Consider the following 22676-nt stretch of genomic DNA (forward strand, 5'->3'; position numbering starts at 1 on the left):
TTCCATTTTTCTTCTGCTGATGAATTCTGACTTCATCTGTTGTGTTCAGAGAAGATATCTTACTTTATGTGATACTTATCTTTTAAAGTCTACTAAGACCTAAGGTACAGTCTCTTGGAGAATGTCCCCTGTGCTCTTGAGCAGAATGCGTCCCTGCTGTTAAGTAGGGTGTCCCCTGCATGTGACGTCTACTTAGTGCCTGGTACGTGTGAGGCCTGGTGAGTCTGGTTGGTTTGCTCTGTTTTTGGCTCTCTGTTCCCTCGCCTGTATTCTGTCTTGTTTTCTATCCATCACTGAGAGTTGGGTGTTAAAACTGCCCGACACCAGGCAGCGATCAGGGCTGTCTGCGAAGGTGGCGGCCCAGACTTCAGGAGTCCAGCTGGGCAGCACAGGACCTTCCTGCCCCATCTTGGGAGGGTGCACACGGACCACGGACACACCACGGGAGAGAGCTCCTGAGGCCAAAACCATGGCACACGCTCTGAGGACGCCTGCATTTTATATTCCTGCACAGTTGAACCTGATGGCGGGTGATGAAGTGACGGACAGGCAAAGCCCTTAGCTCCGGTCCTTAGAGGATGGCTGGAAGTGTCCCCTGACACGACCTGTGCTTTACAATAGTAGGAAGTAGGGGACGAGTGGAAAGGCAGGAAAACTGGCAGATTTCTTTCCTCATTTCTAGCAGAGTAAAGCACAGAAGAGTGGGAAGGAAGCGTGAGGTGGGGTGCAGAGTGGAGACAGGATAGTCAGGCACAGGTGGGCCAATAATGAGCCTGTAAGGGTCGCCGCAGGGAGGCTCAGCATTAGGCTTTTTTAACTGTGCGCCTAAAAATGCTGTGTGGAATTTGCCTTGAGGTGGGCACAGACCCATCCTCACTCTAGTCTGTTCTACAGTCCACTTACCCTTTGAAACACAGGTGTCTTTTACGTGGCACACACCCTGATGGCTTTGCCCCTTTTTTCTTTTTTAGGGCCGCACCCGCGGCATATGGAGGTTCCCAGGCTAGGGGTCCAATTGGAGCTACAGCTGCCGGCCTACCCCACAGCCACAGCAACGCCAGATCCAAGCCACGTCTGCGACCTACACCCCAGCTCACTGTAACGCGGGATCCTAACCCACTGAGCAAGGCCAGGGATCAAACCAGCAACCTCATGGTTCCTAGTCGGGTTCATTTCCACTGCGCCACGACAGGACCTCCCCTGATGCCTTTTACTTGTGTGTCTCACACCCACTTGTTTTGTGGCAATAGGTCAGAAAATGGGACTGACAGACCGTGGAAGAGAGCGCCGTGGGGGGAGAGGGGGTGTTGTGGGAAGAAGCAAGGCAATACCTCTCCAGCCCACAAGGGGGCGAGCTAAGAGGGAAATGGCCGAAAGGAAGGCGGCCCCTGTCCAGTGCGAGGGAGGAGAGGTAGAGGCTACCAAAAACCTCCTGACTGGCCCCACCAGAGTGGTCCCGAAGGGAAGGTGCTTGTTTCATCGCAGAAGGAATCAGAAACAAGACGGAAGTGGAGAAAGCAAAGTGAGGATTTATTTACGTGAGCAGTTCACCTCTTTGGCACGCTGGCTATGAGGGGCATTCAAATGAATAGGTGGAATATTCACTGAGAAGGGGGGAGTTGGGCATCGTCTTCCTTAATTTTCCTTCCAGCCGCAGCTTCTCGAAGGGAGGAGGGATTTTGGTCCTTGTTCACTGAGGTGTCATGGTGTGGACGCTGATTTTATGGTAGTGAGGACATGTTTCATATCCACCCCAGTACCTCACAGTGCTCGGTGTTCTTTGAGATATGAGCCCTATTTTAATCCCGTTAACATCTCTCCCCCAGATCCAGTGTCTTCTACCTACACTTCCGTCTGCAGCAGGGAGTTAGGCTTGGTTATACTGGCGTAACAGCCCCCAAGTCTCAGTGGCTCAGAGAAGCTTTTCCCTAATTTAGGTGCCTCTTGTGGGTCGGGTGGGAGGAGTGCTGATCCTCTGTCAGCCAAACTCAGAACCGCGGGCTGAAGGGGATGCCGTCAGTCATCGCCGCAGTTGCTGGGGGTGGAGACTAGAGAGGAGTCACACACTGGTTCGGGGCGATTTCTCCTGGAAGTGCCACTTCTCCCCGCCTCCACCAGCCAAAGAAAGTGGCGTGGTCACGCCCAGCTCTAAGGAGATGGAAGAGTTCAGACGAGTCCCTGAAAGAAGACTTGGAAATATTGGGTGAATGGCTTTAATAACTGTCACAAAGGCAGTGTGTATTTCCATACACCCCAAGCAGTCAGCCTCCAGATGCCAGGCCTTCCTGCAAAGTTTTAGGATTTCTTGTGTGAAGCCGTGTGGCCAGTGCAATCTCCAACAAAGAACATCTCTTGGGGCGACAATAGTTACAAGCTCTGGCTTTAAACTCAAATGTGCATTTGGGCCTGGGCATACAATAGCTGCATGATTTCTGACAAGATTCTGTTTTATTTAATTTATTTATTTATTGGTCTTTTTAGGGCCATACCCACAGCATATGGAGGTTCCCAGATGAGGGGTCGAATCAGAGCTGTAGCCACTGGTCTACACCACAGCCACAGCAATGCCAGATCCAAGCCACATCTGTGACCTACACCACAGCTCACGGCAACACTGGATCTTTAACCCACTGAGCGAGGCCAGGATCAAATCTGCGTCCTCACTGATGCGAGTCAGATTTGTTTCTGCTGAGCCATGACGGGAACTCCTCTGAGAAGTTTCTCAATGCCTCCTGCCTCCGCTTTCACATTTGTAAAATTAGGAAAGTGGTGCCAACTGAAGGGTTCAGAGTCCTTACAGAAGAATATCAGTAAAGGCACTGCTAGCAAAGGTGTAAAAGCAGAGTGTAAGGAATCTCAAGGAATGATGCTGCAGTGCAGGTAAGTAACGGGGCAGGACCACCATCTCCCTGGGCCTGAGCTGGCACCTCTGCCAGGACTCAACCTCAGACAGAAAACTTCGTAAAGTTTGGGATCTGCCAGTTGCTGCAACTTTGGGTCAAGCGTCACACTAGCCCACATCGGCCTGCGGAGCAGTGTGTAACCGCTGACAAGCCAACAGGAAGTCAGAAGGCAAGAGCCTGTAGTCAGTTTATGTCCAAGGTCAGCCTCCTGGGCACTGACCGTGTAAAACGGGCTGAGACCAGTCTGCAGAGGCAAGCAGAAGATCAGCCACTGTGTTTTGTGACACAAGTATGAAAGCAAGCATGAACCTTTTGTTGTTGTTTTTTTTTAATTACTATTTTTTGCTTTTTTAGGGCCACACCTGCGGCATGTGGACATTCCCAGGCTAGGGGTCTAATCGGAGCTTCAGCTGCCAGCCTACACCCTAGCTCATGGCAATGCTGGATCCTTAACCCACTGAGCCAGGCCAGGGATCGAACCCGCAACCTCATGGGTCCTAGTTGGATTCATTTCTGCTGTGCCACGACGGGCCCTCCTTAAATCAGTTTTGGTTTCAGTGCTTGTGATTGGTCTGTTCATATTTTCTGTTTCTTCCTGGTTCAGTCTTGGAAGATTGTACCTTTCTAAGAATGTGTCCATTTCTTGGTGTTGTCCATACTTCTTAGTTTGTTCTAGTCTCTTATGATCCTTTGTATTTCTGTGGAGTCAGTTGTAACTTCTCCTTTTTCATTTCTAATTTCATTGATTTGAGCCCTCTCTGTTTTTTGTTTTTTGTGATGAGTCTGGTTTATCAATTTTATTTATCTTTTCAAATAACTTAATTTCAATTGACCTTATTTGTTTTCTTTGGCTCTATTTCATTTATTTCTGCTCTGATCTTTATGATTTTTTTCCCTTCTATTCCCTTTGGGTTTGTTCTTCCTCTAGTTGTGTCAGGTCTAAGGTTTATGTATTCAGCAATAAGCCTTAAAAATTCTAATGTATAATTATTTTCTCTAACCCAAGAAACATGCAAGCTGGTAGGATATTAAATGAAGATGAAAGTAATTTTTTAAATTAAAGTGTGGCCTATTTAAAATAGTGATGCTTAGCATTAACCTCAGTGATAACATCTATTCCAGATGTGACCAAGGGGCAGAGAGAGTAAGACCATAGGGTGACAGCTGCATTCTTTAAAAAAGTATTTTCTCATTTAAAAAAGCAATGCTTTTCCATCTGTTGGGATGCTTTCTGCTGCAATAACAGAAAACTCCCATCTAACTGGCTTGAATAATGTCTCATACCAGGAGGGAGAATCAGTTACTCTTGTATAGTCTGTCCTGAGGTAGGATGCCTTCAGGGGTGGTTAAGTGGCTCAGTGACGCTATTAAGGACCCAGATTGATTTTTTGTTGGTGGTGGTTTATTTGTTTTTGCCGTGCATTCTTTGGTGTTGGCTTTTGTAGTAAGATTTGCGCCACGTCGTTCTAGGATGGCTCACTACAGCCATTGGAGCGTGCTGATAGAAAACATTCCTGCTGAAGGACTATTTGAGAGGGCCAGCCTTCCTGGACCAGTAGCCACATCACTCAGTCTCTGCTTCTCAGGTCTCACTGCCTTCTCCTTTCTGTGTGTCTGAAATCTCCTGTTTCCCTTTTAAAAGGATGCATCTGATGGTTCTGGTGGTGGTAAAAATAAACTTTACATTCATGAGATCCAGGACAACCAAACTATAAGTTTTCTTTGGCATCTTACCTTATTCATCTGGATGGACTGCATTGGGCTTTGTCCCTGCTTTTGTTAACCCTATGCCAGGAGAAGAATGAATCCCCATACTCAATGGGACCAAGTACAGAGAGAACAAATCTTAGTGAGTCCTCAGTTCTTTTCAAGAACTGAAGCCTCCATATGAACTCTGGGTATATATAGTTTACTAAAAATAATAATAAAAGAACATAGACGTTCTGCCCAAACAGATAGAATTCCATGGTATTCATATTGCCAGGGAAATAGTACAGGGCTAGAAGAAATTATCGCAACGAGTCACTCCTACCCTTGCCAGTTTTTTTCCTGACAAATGGAGAGAGACAAGATTTAAAATAAGATTTAAAATGCGTATATAATAAGGATTAACATCCTCAAATGGAGTCACTTGTAGGAATGTAATATTAACAATTATCTCAAAAGACAACACATCAAAGATTTTGATTAAGGGACCCCAAGTGACCTCCCCCAGAAAAAGGACTTTTTTTTTTTTTTTTTTTTTTGCGATTTCTTGTGCTGCTCCCACGGCATATGGAGGTTCCCAGGCTAGGGGTCGAATTGGAGCTGTAGCTGCTGGCCTACACCAGAGCCATAGCAACTCGGGATCTGAGCCACGTTTGTGACCTACATCACAGCTCACAGCAACGCGGGATCCTTAACCCACTGAGCAAGGCCAAGGATCGAACCCAAAACCTCATGGTTCCTTGTCGGATTCGTTAACCACTGAGCCACCATGGGAACTCCAGGACTTTTTTCTTTATTATTTTTTTCATGGTCACACCTGTGGCATATGGCAGTTCCTGGGCCAGGAATTGAATCCAAGCCACAGCTGTGACTTATGCCACAGCTGCAGCAGCGCCAGATCCTTTAACCCACTGCTCCAGGCCGGAGATTGAACCTGTGCAATGATCTGAGCAGCTGCAGTTGATTCTTAACTCACTGTGCCACAGTGGGAACTCCAGAAGAAGGAGCTTTGATTTGAGAAGCCTGCTCACTCCTCCCTCCCGCTTTTTTTTGTCTTTTCCTTCTTGCTCTTTTCCCTCCCTTCCCTCCTTCCTTCTTGCCCTCACTTTTTCTCCCTTTCTCTCTCTTTTTCCTGTCCTTTTTCTTTCTTTCCACTAGAAATTATTTTAAGTTTTTATAGCCCAATATTTAAATTTCAGTCAAGATGTTACCCAAGAAATAAAGGAAAGTAAATATAATTCTTGTCTCATATCCAAAGGTCCCTAAGCGAAATAATCTGTAAAACACCCAGGTTAGCAAGTAAACTGTAATTACATTCTTTTTTGTGAAGATTCTTTCTCTCTCTCTCTCTCTCTTTTTTTTTTTTTTTTTTTTTCCATGCCCCCAGCATGTGGAAGTTCCAGGGCCAGGGTCAGAACCCGATCCACAGCAGTGACCGTGCCGGTTCCTTAACCCACTGAGCCAGCAGGGAACTCCAGGATGCTTTCTCTTCTAACCCAAGCTCTCCCCAGCGAAGAGCTCCTAAATGCATTGGCAGTGAAGCACACTGTCTTCTTCCCTGAGCAAGTCTTTACAAACGCCCCGAGGTCACAGTGCCACTCGCTGCACCCAGACCTACACAGGTCCTGGCCGATTCCTGGAGCTGGACATCAAGAACAGTGGAGAAGGAAGGGGCGGGAAAGGTTAGACTTTTTTGAAGTAAGAGATTCGGGGGTGAAGCAGAACGGAGGGAAGGAGCCAGGGACTTTGGTACAGTGTGTAATCCACGCGTCCCTCAGCAGCACCGCAGGCAGACACGTCGGGGCGTGACTACGGATTTCAGGATTAGCAGCAAAAGTATTTGTTGGTTCCAAGACTTCAGCTCATAGTTTCTCTGGGATTCTTCTAGCACTTCCTGTCCTCCTTTTCCCTCACAGTGTCCCCGGGGCTCCCGGACATGGCCCCAGCACAGCACAACCACCGAACTGTGAAGTGACGCGCCCACGGATGTCACACGCACAGTACAGAGCTGGGCCCTGCCGTGGTGCTGCCAGCGTTCCTGTCGTGGCTCAGTACTTAACGCACCTGACTGAGGTATCCACGGGGACACAGGTTCAATCCCTGGCCCCGCTCAGTGGGTTAAGGATCTGGCTGTGAGCTACACCGGAGCTGTGGTGTAGGTTGCAGATGAGGCTCGGATCCTGCATTGCTGTGGCTGTGGTGTAGGCTGGCAGCTGTAGCTCCAGTTCAACCCTTAGCCTGGGAACTTCCGTATGCTGCGATGCAGCCCTAAAAAGCAAAAACCAAAACAAAACAAAAAAGAAACAAGCTTTAAATCTATTGACATCTGTGATCACACACACACACACACACACACACACACACACACACACACACACACACACAATTCAGCTGAGGACCTCCCAACTTTCCCGTGTTTGAATAGACACCCAGCCCTTTTTGGATCATCATTTTCCAATCGTGAATTGAGTTCCACAAAGCAAGACATTGCACAAATGACCTCCCAATACGCGAGTGTCGCAGGGAGACCTAGTAAAAAAGGTGAAGGAAAATGGGAAACGAGCAGGTGAGCGGGAGCTCTGCCCACGGTGACCATCTACACCCCGTCCTGCATCGAGTTTCCACAGCAACGCAGGAGCCCAGCCGAGTCTGTGACCTACACCGCAGCTCGCCGCCACGCTGCATCCTTAACCCGCTGAGCAAGGCCAGAGAGCAAACCTGCATCCTCGTGGATACATGCTGGGTTCTTAACCTGCTGAGCCACAACAGGAACTCCCTAAATGGTCAGTTTTGATGCTGCAAATCCATCTGCTGTGATGTTATATGATTGTTCCATTAGAAATGACTACCAGTTGTGTCTAATGCCTTTCCCTGGGTTCTACACGCGGTACGTTGTAAACTGCGGCGTCTTATTCACATCATTTGCCTTACTTGAGTCACTGTCCCAGTGAACACTGGTTTAAATTTTAAAAAAGGAAAATGGAGAAACCAAACTTATGGCCTGTGGGTTATTTTGGTCTTATAAGAATCTGTTTCCTTACATTGAAAATAACGACATTAAGAGTTACGGTCGTGGCTCAGAGGAAACGAATCTGACTGGCGTCCATGAAGATGCAGTTCGATCCCTGGTCTCACTCAGTGGGTTAAGGATCCAGCATTGCCACAAGCTGTGGTATAGGTCAAAGATGTAGCTTGGATTCCCACGTTGCTGTGGCTGTGGTGTAGGCTGGCAGCTGTAGCTCCAATTAGACCCCTAGCCGGGGGACCTCCATATGCCTTGGGTGTGGCCCTAAGAAGACAAAAGGCAAAAAATAAAATAATGACATTAGAATATAGTTGAATGTTAAAATTAACATTAAATCATTCTCAAAGTCAAAGCAAAACAAATCCAAAAAACAGTTTTGGTCTCACAGCCACCCTAAAGTGTCTCTGCTCACACTGAGAACTGTTGGCTTAAGGGATCGAATGTATCTTAAATCAGGACTGTGTAGCATACGGAGTGCTTATATGCAGCTGGAAGGAACCACCTTATGTATCAAAAGAGGAAGGGGGTAAAGCCAACCCCCCCCCACACACCCCTGGCTGGCCTCTTTCTTCCCCAGCAAGCCAACCACCTTGATGAATGGACAGCGTGTAGGGAAATCTCAGAAGGACTTGTGGTGTGAGACCAAGGGCAGTTGGTCGGCTGCCTCGTTCCATCCAAAGCAAAGCCCTTCCTCATGGGAGTGTGGGCAGCTCCGGCAAAGCACAGACGGGACCAGAGGACTCACTGGGTGGCTGAGAAACACGGGCAAAGCTAAACCTGTCAGATGACAACCGTGTGAAGAATAAATATAATAGAAATATTTCATACCAAAACGAAACAAAACCTCAGGCTTCCATGTGTCCTCAACAGATGTTCCTTCACCTGACCCCCCGCCAACACGCAGGCCACCTGGAAGTTTCTCTGCCATGCAGCCCCACTCACTCTCTCAGGAAGCCCCACCACTGCCTAGAGGTGCTTCTCTCCCAATTAGATTCCTCTGAAAGAAAGGAGAAGTCGGAGTTCCCGCTACGGCTCAGTACGTAAATAAATAAATAAGTGGTTAAATCCAAGAGAATATTAACTGTATTAACATTATCTTATATACACTTGCTTCACATGTGTAAATCTCTCTGGATCCTTACAGCAGCCTGACTCGTCGTGCAGGGCAGGGAGGCCAGCTCTGTTTTATAAACTAGCACACGTGTGTTGTGTAGAGTTTGTATAAGGAGTGTTCATAGCATCTCCCCAACCCAACTCTAGTGCAAGATCCTGAAAGACTTGAGCTGCCTTGAAAGGCCAAAGAGGGAGTTTCCGATGCGGCTCAGCAGGTTCCGAACCCGACCAGTATCCATGAGGAGGCGGGTTCGATCCCTGGCCTTGCTCAGTGGGCGAAGGATCCGGCATCGCCATGAGCTGTGGTGTAGGTCACAGATGTGGTTCGGATCTGGTGTTGCTGTGGCTGTGATGTAGGCTGGCAGCTACAGCCCAGATTGGACCCCTAGCCCAGGAATTTCCATGCGCTGAAAGTGCACCCCTAAAAAAAAGCAAGAAAAAAGAAATCAATTGCCCACTGGTCTCACCACACCTGGGGTTTGTTTGGGACGGGCAGATCGTTAATCCTTGCCCCATCCGCCTCCCTCACACAGAAGAGTTGGGAAGGCTGCCCTCCCTATCTAAAGATGTGGTTTAGCATAAGATAATTAAAAAGCTGTCATTTCAAGGCACTGGCTGAGTCTTTATACTACTGAGGAGTGGCCACCAGAGGAAGAGGGTCTTAAGGATCCCAGGTCTGCTGCTGTGGACGCCTCCTGGCGATGGGAAAGGGAAGAAAGACCCGCACTCCTCCGCGCAGGAACCTGTGGGTCAGGCGGCATTCAGGAAAATTCGCCCATTCATTAAATGGAGTTTAGCTATTTTGGTCTCGGAAAATACTGGTTGTCCTTAGGATAAGTTTGTGTACTTGCCAGTGGCTGTCCACGGCCGTCCTAGATTGTAAGACACATGAGGAAAACTGTCTTTACCTCACATCCGGTTGTGGACAAAACGTTGGCTGCCGTCAGGTAAACAGGGAATGTTGCCGCTCTCAAGCCACCTGCCGCTGCAGCTGCCTTCAAAGGTGTGCTCGAAGGGGAGTCGGGGTGGAGAAAAACAGGACACTGGCCCTGGATAGTTAAGATGCATATCAAAGGAATGATATCAACGTCCAGACGCTTGCATCTTCCCATAGAAAGGCACAGCCCTAAAATGATTAACTTGCGACGTCTGGGGGTGTTGTGTGTGTGTGTGATTAGCATTCATCTCCCAATGTTCCACATTTTGGTTTTCAGCAAAAACTCCCCCTGACCTCTGGACTGTTCCTCAGAGCTATCTGAGAGGGTGCCATCCATGGCTATCATCCTCAGTAAAGCTGCCGAATAAAGCATAATTCCCAACTTTTAGGCTGTGCGGTTTTTTTTCAGTCAACGGGGGGAGGGTGTAGAAAGAGGTCAAAGGTCACCAGGCTTACCTTAGCAAAGCCAGCAGCCGAGGTTTCTGCCCCATCTACCTGCAGTGTTCAGTCCAAATAACAGCTTTGGGGAACCTCTGCTGTGGGCTGTTTTGTTTCGCAAAGTCCCTGAGGTGGGAGAGGATGGCTCCCAAGACAGGTGAGCATCAGTGGTTAGGAGACTGAATTCCCTACGTGGTAAAGGCGTCAGAACTTGGGGGCAGTTAGGAAGTGTCCTTCAGGGAGTGGGGGAGAAAGATGGACTCTTGGACAAAGGAAGGAAGCAGGAAAGTGGAGCAGACCTCCAAGGCATCCTGCTGTATCAGCTCTTTTCCTTGAACTCCGAGGATATTTATGCTGAGTAACCAGTTTATAATGATTTTCTCCCACAGTGGGATTTCCCACGGTCATCCTACAGGTAAGGCAGTTTCACACGTGCATCTTTGTACAGTTGGGGGAGAGGATGAGACAGGCAGGAGTGGGAAGCCAGGCCACGGAGGCAGGAAGATGGAGCCTTCCCTGTGCTTGGTTTGGTTCTCCTACATCATGTCACTTCTTGATACAGTTCAGTACACTATGCACATCTTGCCTGGTTCCAGAAAAGTATCCATAACGTACTGTGCTGTGCTTACCTTTTCCCACCCACTAACCTGGAATCCCAAGAGCAGAAACTTCCTTTTGTCATCACCTAGTACCATCAGGCCCTCAGTCGATGTTCAAACAGGGGTGGGTGGGTGGGGGGACTAGAATAAGGTATTTTCCTCCCGAAGAGGAGAAATCATTGCATCTGTTTGGTTCCAAATAATTAAGGAAACAACAAGAAGAACAAAGAGAACCAATAAAGAGTGTTAACCATGTTGTGGTTATATAAATGCAGATTTATTTGCTTGTATCATTTTATTATACGGGTCATCTTCCTCAGCAATTAAACGCATACTGGAGGAATTTTCGGGTCAATGAAATATTTAGGTGATTAAATATGCTATTATCTTAGCTGCTGTTCTCAAAGCTACCCGTTTACCCAACACAGGGGCACCGAAAACCCAAAAGGAAAAAAAATGCGGTGGCTCCTCCTCCAGAGTCCCCCCTCCCCCGACGGCGGGATGACTGGGAGGGACCGCGCCCTCCCCGGAGACGCTGTCCTCGCGGCGCCGCCGGCCGGCCGGCCGGAGCCAACTCCACCGAGGGGACCCCGCAACCGCGGCGCCCGGGTGGCAGCGATCCCGCCACAGCCTCCCCGAGGGCCCGTCCGGAGCCGGGGCGGGGCGGGGCGCCCTCCGCAACCACGTGTGCCCGCCTCGCAGCGCTGCGCGCCCGCCGCCTTTCCCGGGCTCGCCCGCGGCCCGGCCGGAGCGCCTCGCCGGAGGTTTGTCCCCGCTCGCTCGCCGTAGCGCGCGGCCCCGCGGAGCGCAGGGCGCGCGGCCGACATGGGCGAGACCATATCCCGGAGGCTCTGGTTCCAGGGGGACTGGGACGCGGAAATGGAGGAGCGGGCGTTCCCCAACCCTTTCCCGGACTACGAGGCCGCGGCCGCCGTGCCGGCGGAGGAGCCGCCATGTGCTCGCCCTGCGCTCACCCCGGAGGAGCTCGGCCTCCCTTTCCACAGCGACGGGAAGGTGAGTCGGCGGCCCGACCCTGGCGGCGCCGGGCGGGGGGCGCCGGCGGTGGTAGCGTCCACCCGCCGCGCCTTGGCCGCGCGGACGTCACCCTCCCGCGCCGCGCGCTGCGCCGGGGTCGCGGCCGGGGTCCCGCCGCGGGGGTTTGGGGGATGCGGGGGGTCGTGGGGTGCGGGAGGCTCGGCTGGACGGGGGGAGGTGGGGGCCGGCGACGCGGCTCCTCTGCCTGGCGCGGAGCTGCGGCCCTTCCCGGACAGCAAGGCCCCGGGAGGCGGTGGACCTCTGGACTGTTAGCCCTTCTCCTCCTGGGGGGCGCCCCTTGGCCCTCGTGCCTTTGAAACAGTGCCGGCCGGGGCTCCGGGGTCGGTTCTTGCAGATCTGCTTGTTACTGAGAGCCCCCCGCAGAGCTGCAAATCGTCCCCGCTGACCGCCTGTTGGTATTTTTCCCGATGGTGTTGTCGCCTGTTGGTGTTATCGTCAAGCCTGAGCCCTGGGTCCCCTGCCCTTGGAATTTATGACGAGGGAACGCCAACCCCACAGCATTGCTCCTACGTAGTAGTACGACTTTGATGGGTCTGGTCTGTGCATCCAGGAGTTGGAAAGGGAATGAATATCGGAACTAACGTTAATTGGGCAGGGGAAAAGGGAACATCAAGGAGTAGGTGAATGCGTATCAGCACAACTGCTCTCGTGTTTGGTGAAAACCATACAGTGATCCGTTAGGTTACCGTTTTTCCACGATTTTCTGTCCCAACTCCTAAGGTACCTCCTTGGCTCCCCATGTGTTTTGCATTTGAGAAGGTTTAAGGTCGCCCAAATTAAGGCAGTTTTGAAAGAGCTTTTGGTCCGAATATGGACTCTTAGGCAAGTGACTTCTCTAAATCTCTCTTTTCTTGTATGTAATTAAAAACTGGAGAACAATGTCTAATTCACAGGGTTGTTAGCGAATCAGGTAAGGTATGTAAGTGATCTGGCGAACTGCCTTATGTGGTACCTCCTAGGCCCCCAATCAATGCATCCTCTTTCTTATTACCCTTGGAAATACAGCGCTGGTGGTTTAGAATTTATATGTCAATATTGATTTTTCTCTAGATTTCTTCTGTTGTCACATACGTTTTGTTGTGTTTGTGACTTAGTGTCCTAATCCTTCATAGTAAAAATAAATTTCTGGCCGGCATTTTAAAAAATCCATCATCCATACTTAATAAGGAGTCTATTGCAATAGTAAGAGGTGAGCGAAAGGAACTCCCGACCACTGCTTGAGTCTCCATGAAAACAGTAAGGGGGTGGAAACATACTGATTTTCCGCTTTAGGGAAGGAGATAAACACACTGGTTCTGAAATGGCATCTTTTTCTCCTTACCCTTTATATTTGGTAAATGTGATTTTGACGCCAACTCTATACCAGACTGGCTTATGTAAAAGTAAATTGAACCACAAATAACTAATGGGGCTTGTGATATCTCCCCACAATGAAACAATTAAAATAAGTCAAGGTGGGGACATATTTATAAAATAAGTTGTTGTATTATATGCTAACGGAAAGGAGAAGTGTTCTTTCAATATTCTTTCAGGTTCTTGAACAAGAAAGTGAGTACTTTAAAGGGGAGAGGGATTTCTGATTTCAAGAGGCATAAAGAATGCTTAGATTTAGGAAGATTGTCAGATTAAATTAAATCTTGTGTATAGATTATGATTAGCATACTATTACATTTTTAATTCTTAAAATATTAAGAACGTAATTTAAAAAGTTATTCAGCTATGCATTTGTTTTGATAGACATGAAAGTTCATGAAAATGAGAGTGTTACGGGTTCACTTGGGTCTCCCCATAAGATGAAGTCCTAACCACTGGAACTTTAGAATGTGACCTTATTTGGGAATAAGATTATGTTAGAGGTAATTAGTTGAGAGATTAAGGTCATACTGGAGTAGGGTAGGCTCTTAATTCAGTATAACTGGTGTCCTTAGAAGAGAAACAGAGATGCACAGGGAGAAAGAAGATGACCGAGCAGTGATACAGGTGGAGATTGGAGTGATGCATCTGTAAGCCAAGGAACACCAAGGATTGGCAGCCAACACGAAGCTACAAGAGGCAAGGAAGGAGTCTACCCAGAGTCTCAGAGGGAGCATGGTCCTGCCAGTACTTGATTTTGGACGGAGGGCCTGGAGAATTGTGAGACCATTAACTTCTGTTGTCTTAGGCCACTTAGTTTGTTTCAGTACCCTAGAAAACGAATACAGAGGGTACTTTGTAACTTAGTCATTGAGGAGTAATTGTGTCTGTGACGGTGTTAATAATTTTATCATGTGTGCTGCTGATGAGAAAAGATTACATAAAATCTACCAACACAATATCTTCATTACTAAGTGCTTTTCAGGTCATTTATTTGGTCTCATTTAGGTTAGCTGTTTATATATTGTGGTGTAATCAGTAAAATTCACTTAAAATTTTAAAACCAGCTTAGGCCTACTTCACTGAATTAGGTCTCTGTAAGTAGGCTTTTGTAACATTTTCATAATATTGATACTAATATTATGGAAAGCAGTCAACCAAGATAATAGCAGTTGTTTTTTTAATGATGGAAGGTATTTAAAGTAGACACTGTCAGCTGCTTCTCTGGTAGCTGTTTCTTCCCTTCTTTTTACTTGATTTTGTCGTGGCCATGGACCTCATGGACCTCAGGGGCTGCATCATGATTAATCTACACCAGTGTGTCTCAGAGGGCCTCTCTCATCAGTAGCATCAGCTTTATCTGCTGCATCAGCAGGATACCCTCAGGAAATAGAAACCACACAGTGATTTGATAGGGAGAGTTTCATATAAAGAGTTATCACTAACCATAAAGAGACTGGAGTAATGAGAGATTACCTCCTAAGAAGAGAGGAGAACCCAGAGTTCCGGTTGTGGCTCAGGGTTAAGAACCCAACGTGGTGTCCGTCAGGATGTGGATGGGATTCCCTGGCCTTGCTCAGTGGATTAAGGATCCAGCGTTGCTGCATGTTGTGGTGTAGGTCACAGATGTGCCTCGAATCCTGCATTGCTCTGGCTGTGTAGTTGGCCGGCAGCTGCAGCTCCAGTTGTACCGCTGACCTGGGAACCTCCATATGCTGCAGGTGCGGCCCTTAAAAAAAAAAAAAAAAAAAGAAGTAAAAAGAACTCTCAGAGTTCCCTCTGTGGCCCAATGGGATTGGCGGTGTTTTGGGAGAGCTGGGACACAGGTTCGATCCCCAGCCCAATACAATGGGTTAAGGATCTGGTGTTGCCACAGCTGTGGCTTAGGTTGCAACTGCAGCTCAGATCTGATTCCTGGCCTGGGAACTCCGTATGCTGCAGGGTGGCCAAAAAAGAAAGAAAGAAAAAAAAAAAAAAAGAACTGTAAACAATATAGGAAGAGCCAACATGAGGGGCAGCCCCATTCCCCATTCCTAGGGCTGAGAGGGCACTCAGGAGAGAAGCCACATCTATTGCTATGTAATATATGATCTCCAAACTTAATGATTTAATTATTATCTCACTTTCTGAGGGTCAGGAATCCAGTTGCTATGGCTTAAAGCCCAGCTGACTGTTAGTGACTGGTTGTCCATAGGCTGTGGTTTTGTAACCTTGAAGCATTTGCAGGCTTAGGTTTTGGTTTGCTTACATAGCCCACCGAGGCATTATAGTTATCTCAGCCCAGTGGCCTCCTTGTTTAGTTCATGTGACGTATGTGAGAGTTTGACCGAGAAGTGCCATCCTTGGTCACCGTCAGAAGTGGCTTTTTTCTCATTGTGAAACTCACAGGTTATGACGTCGGGCCCGTGGAAGAATTGTCTTTGCCGTTCATCTCATTGTCCACTTGTCTCTGTTCCTCCAAGAGCCGCGGGCCCATCTGATGTACAGCAGGTGGCTGCAGACGTGTGTTCAAGACCCTGAGAGGATGTAGCCCAGGGAGACTCTAATGACAGCCGTTAGGAGGATGACCCCAAGAGGCTGAGGACGAGTCCTTGCCAGGGCCCTCTGCACCAAACCAGTTGGTACTGAAAGAATAAAAAATGCCCTGAAGAGGCATCAACGTGTTACCGCCACAATGGCTTATTTGCTAACTTCTTGTGTTTGCTACCATATCAGAGGTGCTGGTCCAGATACAACAGGAGGTATTTGCTGGGTGCACTCCTTGTTCAGGCAGTAAGTGATCCAAGGCAGTTCTCTTGTCTAGAACCACCTAGGGGGTTTTGTCGAGCAGCTGTTTCCGTAGCAGTAGATCCAGTGTTCGTGACCAGAGTCAAGGAGCGTTGTCTTCTTGTGCGTTAACAGAGTGGAAAAGCAGGCAGCAGAAGGCAAAAGGAATAAAGGTGTTTATATTGAAGATCTTGTTCTGGGGTCTTGGGGGGAGCCTCCCCGGTCAATTTTCATTTTAATCTCCAGCTAGGGTGCAGTTCCATGGGAGTGGCCTTAGAAAAGACAAATAATAATGATAATTTTCCACTGAAACATTTTTTTTTTCTCTACAGCCACCCTCATTTCTATCAAAGATATAAAAATAAGGTTAATTTGTTTGCAAAATAAGTCTACTCTCATTAAACTTCACCTGATTAATGACGGACCTACTTCCTTGGGGGCCATCAGCACTTTCCACTTCCTCTTCCAACGACAGAACTGTCGGAAGATAAACTGAGGCATATTACAATTTTTTTTTGGTCATCTTTCCATTTCTTGGGCTGCTCCTGTGGCATATGGAGGTTCCCAGGCTAGGGGTCGAATTGGAGCTGTAGCCACCGGCCTACGCCAAGAGCCACAGCAACGTGGGATCCTTAACCCACTGAGCAAGGCCAGGGATCAAACCCGCAACCTCATGGTTCCTAGTCGGATTCGTTAACCACTGAGCCACGACTGAACTCCCGTATTGCAAATTTTAAGAGTTTGGTGAGCATAGATGAATTTGAGTCCGGCAGCACCAAACCGGAAGCAGTTGGGAGCATTGCTCCAACAGGAGCCAGGGAACAGTGTGGGGGTTGGGGTGCCAACTCTCCAAAAAGTTGAAAATCCCCTGTAACTTAACCACATAGGTGGTTCCTCTGTAATGAGATTCTTCCACATCTGTGGTTCCTTAACCTCAGATTCAACCGACCGGGGGCTGGACAGTATTCAGTGTTGAAAACAGTCCACATTCAAGTGGATCTGTGCAGTTAAAACCCGTGTTATTCAAGGGTCATCTGTATAAAAAAAGCCTGAAGGCTCAGTGGGCTAAGAACCCGACATAGTGGTGTCCCTGAGGATGTGGGTTTGATCCCTGGGTTAGTGGGTTAAGGATCTGGCATTGCTGCAAGCTGCAGCATAGGTCACAGTTGTGGCTCGGACCTGGTGTGGCTGTGGCTGTGGCGTTGCCAGGCAGCTGCAGCTCCAATTCGACCCATAGCCTGAGAACTTCCATGTGCTGCAAGTGAGGTCTTAAGAAAAAAAAAAATTAAAAAATAAGTAAATAAAAACAATCAAGGGAAATATTTTAGAATTCCCACTAGATTAAAGGCTGCATATGTGCATGTATGCACAATTGCATACATGTGTCTGTTATCTATCTGAAGATGTGGGAAAATTTTTCACCCAATAAAGGACATCAGAAGATAAAAGACATACTTTGCATGAAAATTAAAAAAAAAAAACCTGCACAGTCAAAAATAGCTTAAAAGTAAGTGTCAGAGCAGAGGGTGTTAAAAAACTGTCTCCATACTAGATAAAAGTTAATTATGCCAGATTAAAAGTTCGTAAGTGGCACAACAGGATCAGTGGTCTTTTGGGAGCACTGGGACGCAGGTTCTATCCCCAGCACAGTGGGTTAAGGCTCGGATCTGATCCCATGGAACATACCTATGGCCGCAGTGTAATATAAAAAGGGCAGTGAGTATGAATGCATTTTACAGAGAAGAAGATCAAGATAGTATGACAGGATGAAATTCACTCACAATCAGAGAATCACAGATGAAATCAGTGAAATGTATTAACTTGTAAGACGGGTAACGATGAAAAGTGATTAAACAGATGACGTTTAATATTTGAAAATCAATAAAAATCTGTAAAGCGTATATCCTTAGACTGTAAAAAATATTGCGTCTCTTTTACTTTTTCCTTCTTGGAGCACTGCTTATTCTTGTGCCCTTTCCTTCTCAGGAAGATAGAGCCAGACACCCAGTATTCATACAGGCCTGTTCTTGGGTTATCAGCAGTTCCCGTATTTCCACAACCCACACCCCAGGGATACCACTGCCTGCTGCCTGTGATGAGGGTGAAAAAAAGGATGATTGGGTGTTGGAAGGTCAGCTAAACTCTCTGCCCACAGCTCTCTCAGCTTGTGCTGTTTTCACTGGGGCCTCAGCAGAATTGAATTATTTTATTTTATTTTTTTTTTGCTTTTTAGGGCTGCACCCATGGCATATGGAAGTTCCCAGGCTAGGGGTCAGATCAGAGCTGCCAGCCTGTAACACAGCTCGTGGCAGCACCAGATTCTTAACCCACTGAGCAAAGTCAGGGATCAAACCCGCATCCTCGTGGATCCTAGTCGGGTTTGTTAACTGCTGAGCCAAAAAGGGAACTCCAGGATTGAAAACTGTCATGTGTCGTGACGTGCATCTTCAGGTTCACGTGCTTGTGCTGGAAACCTCCAACAGGAGCTCTGGAAGTTTAACCCATAATTGGCGAGGGCTTCCTGTAACTCATTTCATCTCTCTTCCCCACTTAACTTTACTCTTTGAGACAGGAGTTTTTTCCTTATCTGAGCTTAAATTATTATTTTAAAAAATGTCTCCACAGTTGCTGCTGAGCTAGGACATAATAGATTTTCAGTGAATGTTGAATGAAGAATAAATGTCCTGAAATTTAAAGCTTTTGTTGTTTTACTAGAATCATTTTTATGTATTATTTAATGGCATCATTTTATTTTTAAAAACCTCTTCTGCATCTAGAATGTTATATGAGTCATGATCTAGGTCATCTAGACAATCCTGGAAGCTAATGTCAGCCCGTGCAGTACACTTTCTGGCTGTCCTAGCAAATTCTGTACCCTCTGGGGCCACCTCGCAGGCTGCTAAGACCGGAGTAGGTTTTGAGCAAACTTTGCTTGAATAGAACTGATGATGACAAACTGAGTTTTCTTTTCAGAAAATGCCTCTCTTCCATAGGTTTTTAGCTAATTTTAATATGTAGTCAAAATGAAAGCTAACTTTTCACTGAGAGCCTTCCCAAAATAAATATAATTTGACTACAGAGTCCTGCTATCCCTCTGTTAACTAGTGATGTGTGTTTCGAGCTCTGGTGTTCAGTCCATCACTTAGCCGTTGTCCTGGGCTCTTTGTTACAGTTGTGAACGCTCTTGTGATGATAGATATATATTCCCTAAAGAGTATACACCGCAGATTATCCATCTTTATGATGCAAATTCATCAAAATTGGACAGATGTATGTGTTTAGGATATGAAATCTAGAACATTTTTTATTAATATTATGGCTAAGTTTGAAATAAGAAAAACAGAAACAGACCTGATTATGTCAATATATGCCTATTTTTAAAAGGGTGAACTGTTTTCAACTGTTTAAGCAAACAGCATTTCTTTGACACAGATTCAGTGTAGGAAAGCATCCTTCTTTCTATTGAAAATACTGCCAGTGAAGGTAGATGTTCCATGTCTGATGTTTTACTAGCAAAACAGACAGGTTTTCCCCCCCTTTTCTCCTTTAATAATTCACATAGAGGTAATGATTGGGACACTTTTGCTTCTTCATTTTTATCTGCAAATAGAGTGTGAGAAAACCAGGGCCACCTACTTCATATGTGTAAAACCACCACAGAGCATCTTTGCCTGGGGGACCTCAGGTTACAAAAGGCACTTTCCTCAGCCTGTGCCCCAGAGGAAAAAGGTGTGTTAAAATCTTTCTTATGAAAAAATTATCCACTGTCTATACCCTTGCATATGTACACTTATATTGGAGTTCCCATCCTAGCCCAGCAGAAGCGAATCTGACTAGTATCCATGAGGACGCAGGTTCGATCCCTGGCCTTGCTCAGTGGATTAAAGATCCGGCATTGCCGTGAGCTGTGGTGTAAATCACAGACGCAGCTTGGATCCAGCATTGCTGTGGCTGTGGTGTAGGCTGGCAGCTGCAGCTCGGATTTGTCCCCCAGGCTGGGAACTTCCATGTGCTGTGGGTGCAGCCCTAAAAAGACCAAATATATAGTATAAGACATAAAATATATAAATATATAATATGTATATATAAATATAAAATGTAAATACTATATAATATATAAAATATGTAAATAATATGTAATATATAAATCAATATAAACATATGTTTAAATATGTATTTAAATACTGTACATATAATAAACAAATATATATAATACTATATATAGTAAAATATATATTTCCTGGTGTCCATACATTTCCCTATGTTCTTGTGTGTATAGTCATATATCATCATATACACAAAATATTATTATATTTAAAAATGTAAGCAAGTCATTGTTACCTTTAGTTTCCTTGTCTGTAACCTAAGGATGATAATGTTATAGTGTTATCAGGATTGAATTAGATGAAGTATCACAAGTTTCTACAGATATGAGGAATGTAATTAGTGATTCTATCCACAAGCTCTCCTAGTGCCTTTAAAATATTATTCATGTCAGAAGCCTGATTCACAATGCATATTCAAAACTTTAGATTTTCCCACTGTAAATCAACTAAAATGAAAAAAATAAAAATCATTTAAGAAAAAAAAGAAAAACTTTACCTTTTCCTTTAGGAGTTATTTGTATGCGTTTTTTTTTTTTTTTTGCTTTTTAGGGCTGCACCTGTGGCATGTGGAAGTTCCCAGGCTAGAGGTCGAATTGGAGCTGTAGCCATCAGCCTACTCCACAGCCACACTGAGCTGCATCTGTCACGTGCACCACAGCTCGCAGCAGTGCTGGATCCTTAACCCACTGAGCGAGGCCAGGGATCAAACCTGCATCCCTGTGGATCCTAATCGTGTTCATAACCCCCTGAGCCACAACAGGAACTCTTATGTGTGCATGTTAAACACCTGTTTTGAGTCTTTCTTCTCTCTTCTGTTTGGAATTAAGATCTTGATTTTTTTAAAGTTAATCGTCAGTCTTTTTTAAGATTTCTGTATTTTTGTATCTTGCAGTTGTATTTCCTCAAACACACCTTTCATTTTTAAAAAAATGCAGAAAAAGTGGGAGTTCCCTGGTGGTCTGGTGGTTTGTGGATGGCACTTTCACCACTCTGGTCCAGGTTCAGTCCGAGGTCTGGAAACTGAGATCCTACATCTAGCCGCTGCGTGCTGTGGCCAAAAAATAATAAATAAATATAGAAAAACATTCATAGTTTACAAAGAGAATGACTGCACGTTACCTACTTTTCAGCTGAACTGCTTATTTCTTCAGAAAATACCGTATCTTTTGCCTAAATGCCTCTTTTATATCCTCTTTATAGCTCAGCATAGATGCTGTCCCAGTACTTACCACGTGACAAACTCGTTGTCCTTTTAGAAGACTCATGTGAGATGCTCCTTTCTCCATATAGTATTCTCAGAATTGTCCAGGGAGGCTTTATTACTTGGCTACCCTGAGCCATTCAAAGGGTTAACTAAGAAAGTTCTGTTATTTTTTTATTGCTACCACAAAAAATCACTACAAATTTTATCAGCTTAAAACAGCACCTCATGGAGTTCCTGTTGTGGCTCGGGGGTTAGGAATCCCACACAGTGTAGTGTTCATGAGGAGGTGGGTTCAGTCACTGACTTTGCTCAGTGGGTGAAGGATCTGGCATTGCCACAGCTGCAGCAGACACGGCTCAGATCTGGCGTTGCTGTGCTGGTGGCACAGGCCTGCAGCTGCGGTTCAGATTTGACCCCTAGCCCGGGAACTTCCATATGCCTCAGGTGTGGCCCTCAAAAAACAAAAAAAAAACCCCAGCACCTATTTATCTGGCATTGTCACTGAAGTGGTCAGGTCACTGCTCTGGGTTTTTTTTTGTTTTTTGTTTTTTAATTATAATTGATTTACCGTGTTCTGCCACTTTCTGCTATACAACAAAGTGACCCGTGTGTGTGTGTATATATACATTTTTTTTCTCACATTATTTTCCATCATGTCATCGCAAGTGACTGGCAACAGTTCCCTGTGCTACACAGCAAGATCTCACTGTCTGTTCCCTCCAGATGCAGTAGTTTGCATCTGTCAACCCAGCACTCCCAGTCCATCCCTCTCCCTCCCCTTTCCCCTTGGCAACCACAAGTCTGTTGTCTGAGTCCATGAGTTTGTTTCTTTTCTGTAGACAGGTTCATTTGTGCTACATATTAGATTCCACATATAAGTGATAGCATACTGTCTTTGTCTTTCTCCTTCTGACTTAGAGAATCTCTAGTTCCATCAATATTGCTGCAAATGGCATTATTTTGTTCTTTTTTATGGCTGAGAGTATTCCATTGTGTACATGTACCACATCTTCTTAATCCATTCATCTGTCCGTGGACTTATAGGTCGTCACAATGTCTTGGCTATTGTGAATAGTGCTGCAGTGAGCATAGGGTGCATATATCTTTTTCAGGGAAAGTTTTGTCTGGATATACCGCCAGGAGTGGGATTGCTGGATTGAACGGTAGTTCTGTAGTTAGTTTTCTGAGGTAACCTCTGTACTGTTTTCCATAGTGGTTGTACCAGTTTACATTCCCACCAACAATGCAGGAGGGGTCCCCTTTTCTCCATGTCCCCTCTAGCATTTGTTATTTCTAAACTTAATGATAGCCATTCTGACCGATGCGAGGTGGTATCTCATTGTAGTTTTGATTTGCATTTCTCTAATAATTAGTGATGTTGAGCATTTTTTCATGTGTCTGTTTGGCCATCTATATGTCTTATTTGGAGAAATGTCTGTTCTGGTCTTCTGCCTATTTTTCAATTGGGT

General features: G+C 46.1%; 1 protein-coding gene across 3 annotated transcripts in view; it reads left to right on the forward strand.

Annotated features, from left to right (window-relative positions):
* LANCL2 (LanC like 2) overlaps window positions 11258-22676 on the forward strand; it is a 42304-nt gene continuing 30885 nt past the window's right edge. For 2 of the 3 annotated variants that reach the window (XM_021079342.1, XM_021079344.1), the window contains exon 1: window positions 11258-11736. In XM_021079342.1, coding sequence (XP_020935001.1) covers window positions 11548-11736 — 189 coding nt within the window. In that variant the 5' untranslated portion in view covers window positions 11258-11547. Of the gene's footprint in view, window positions 11737-18106; window positions 19627-22676 lie in introns of those variants that run through there. The other variant, XM_021079343.1, reaches the window with a different exon arrangement.

The sequence above is a fragment of the Sus scrofa genome, chromosome 18 (assembly GCF_000003025.6).
Source record: "Sus scrofa isolate TJ Tabasco breed Duroc chromosome 18, Sscrofa11.1, whole genome shotgun sequence".
NCBI lineage: Eukaryota > Metazoa > Chordata > Mammalia > Artiodactyla > Suidae > Sus > Sus scrofa.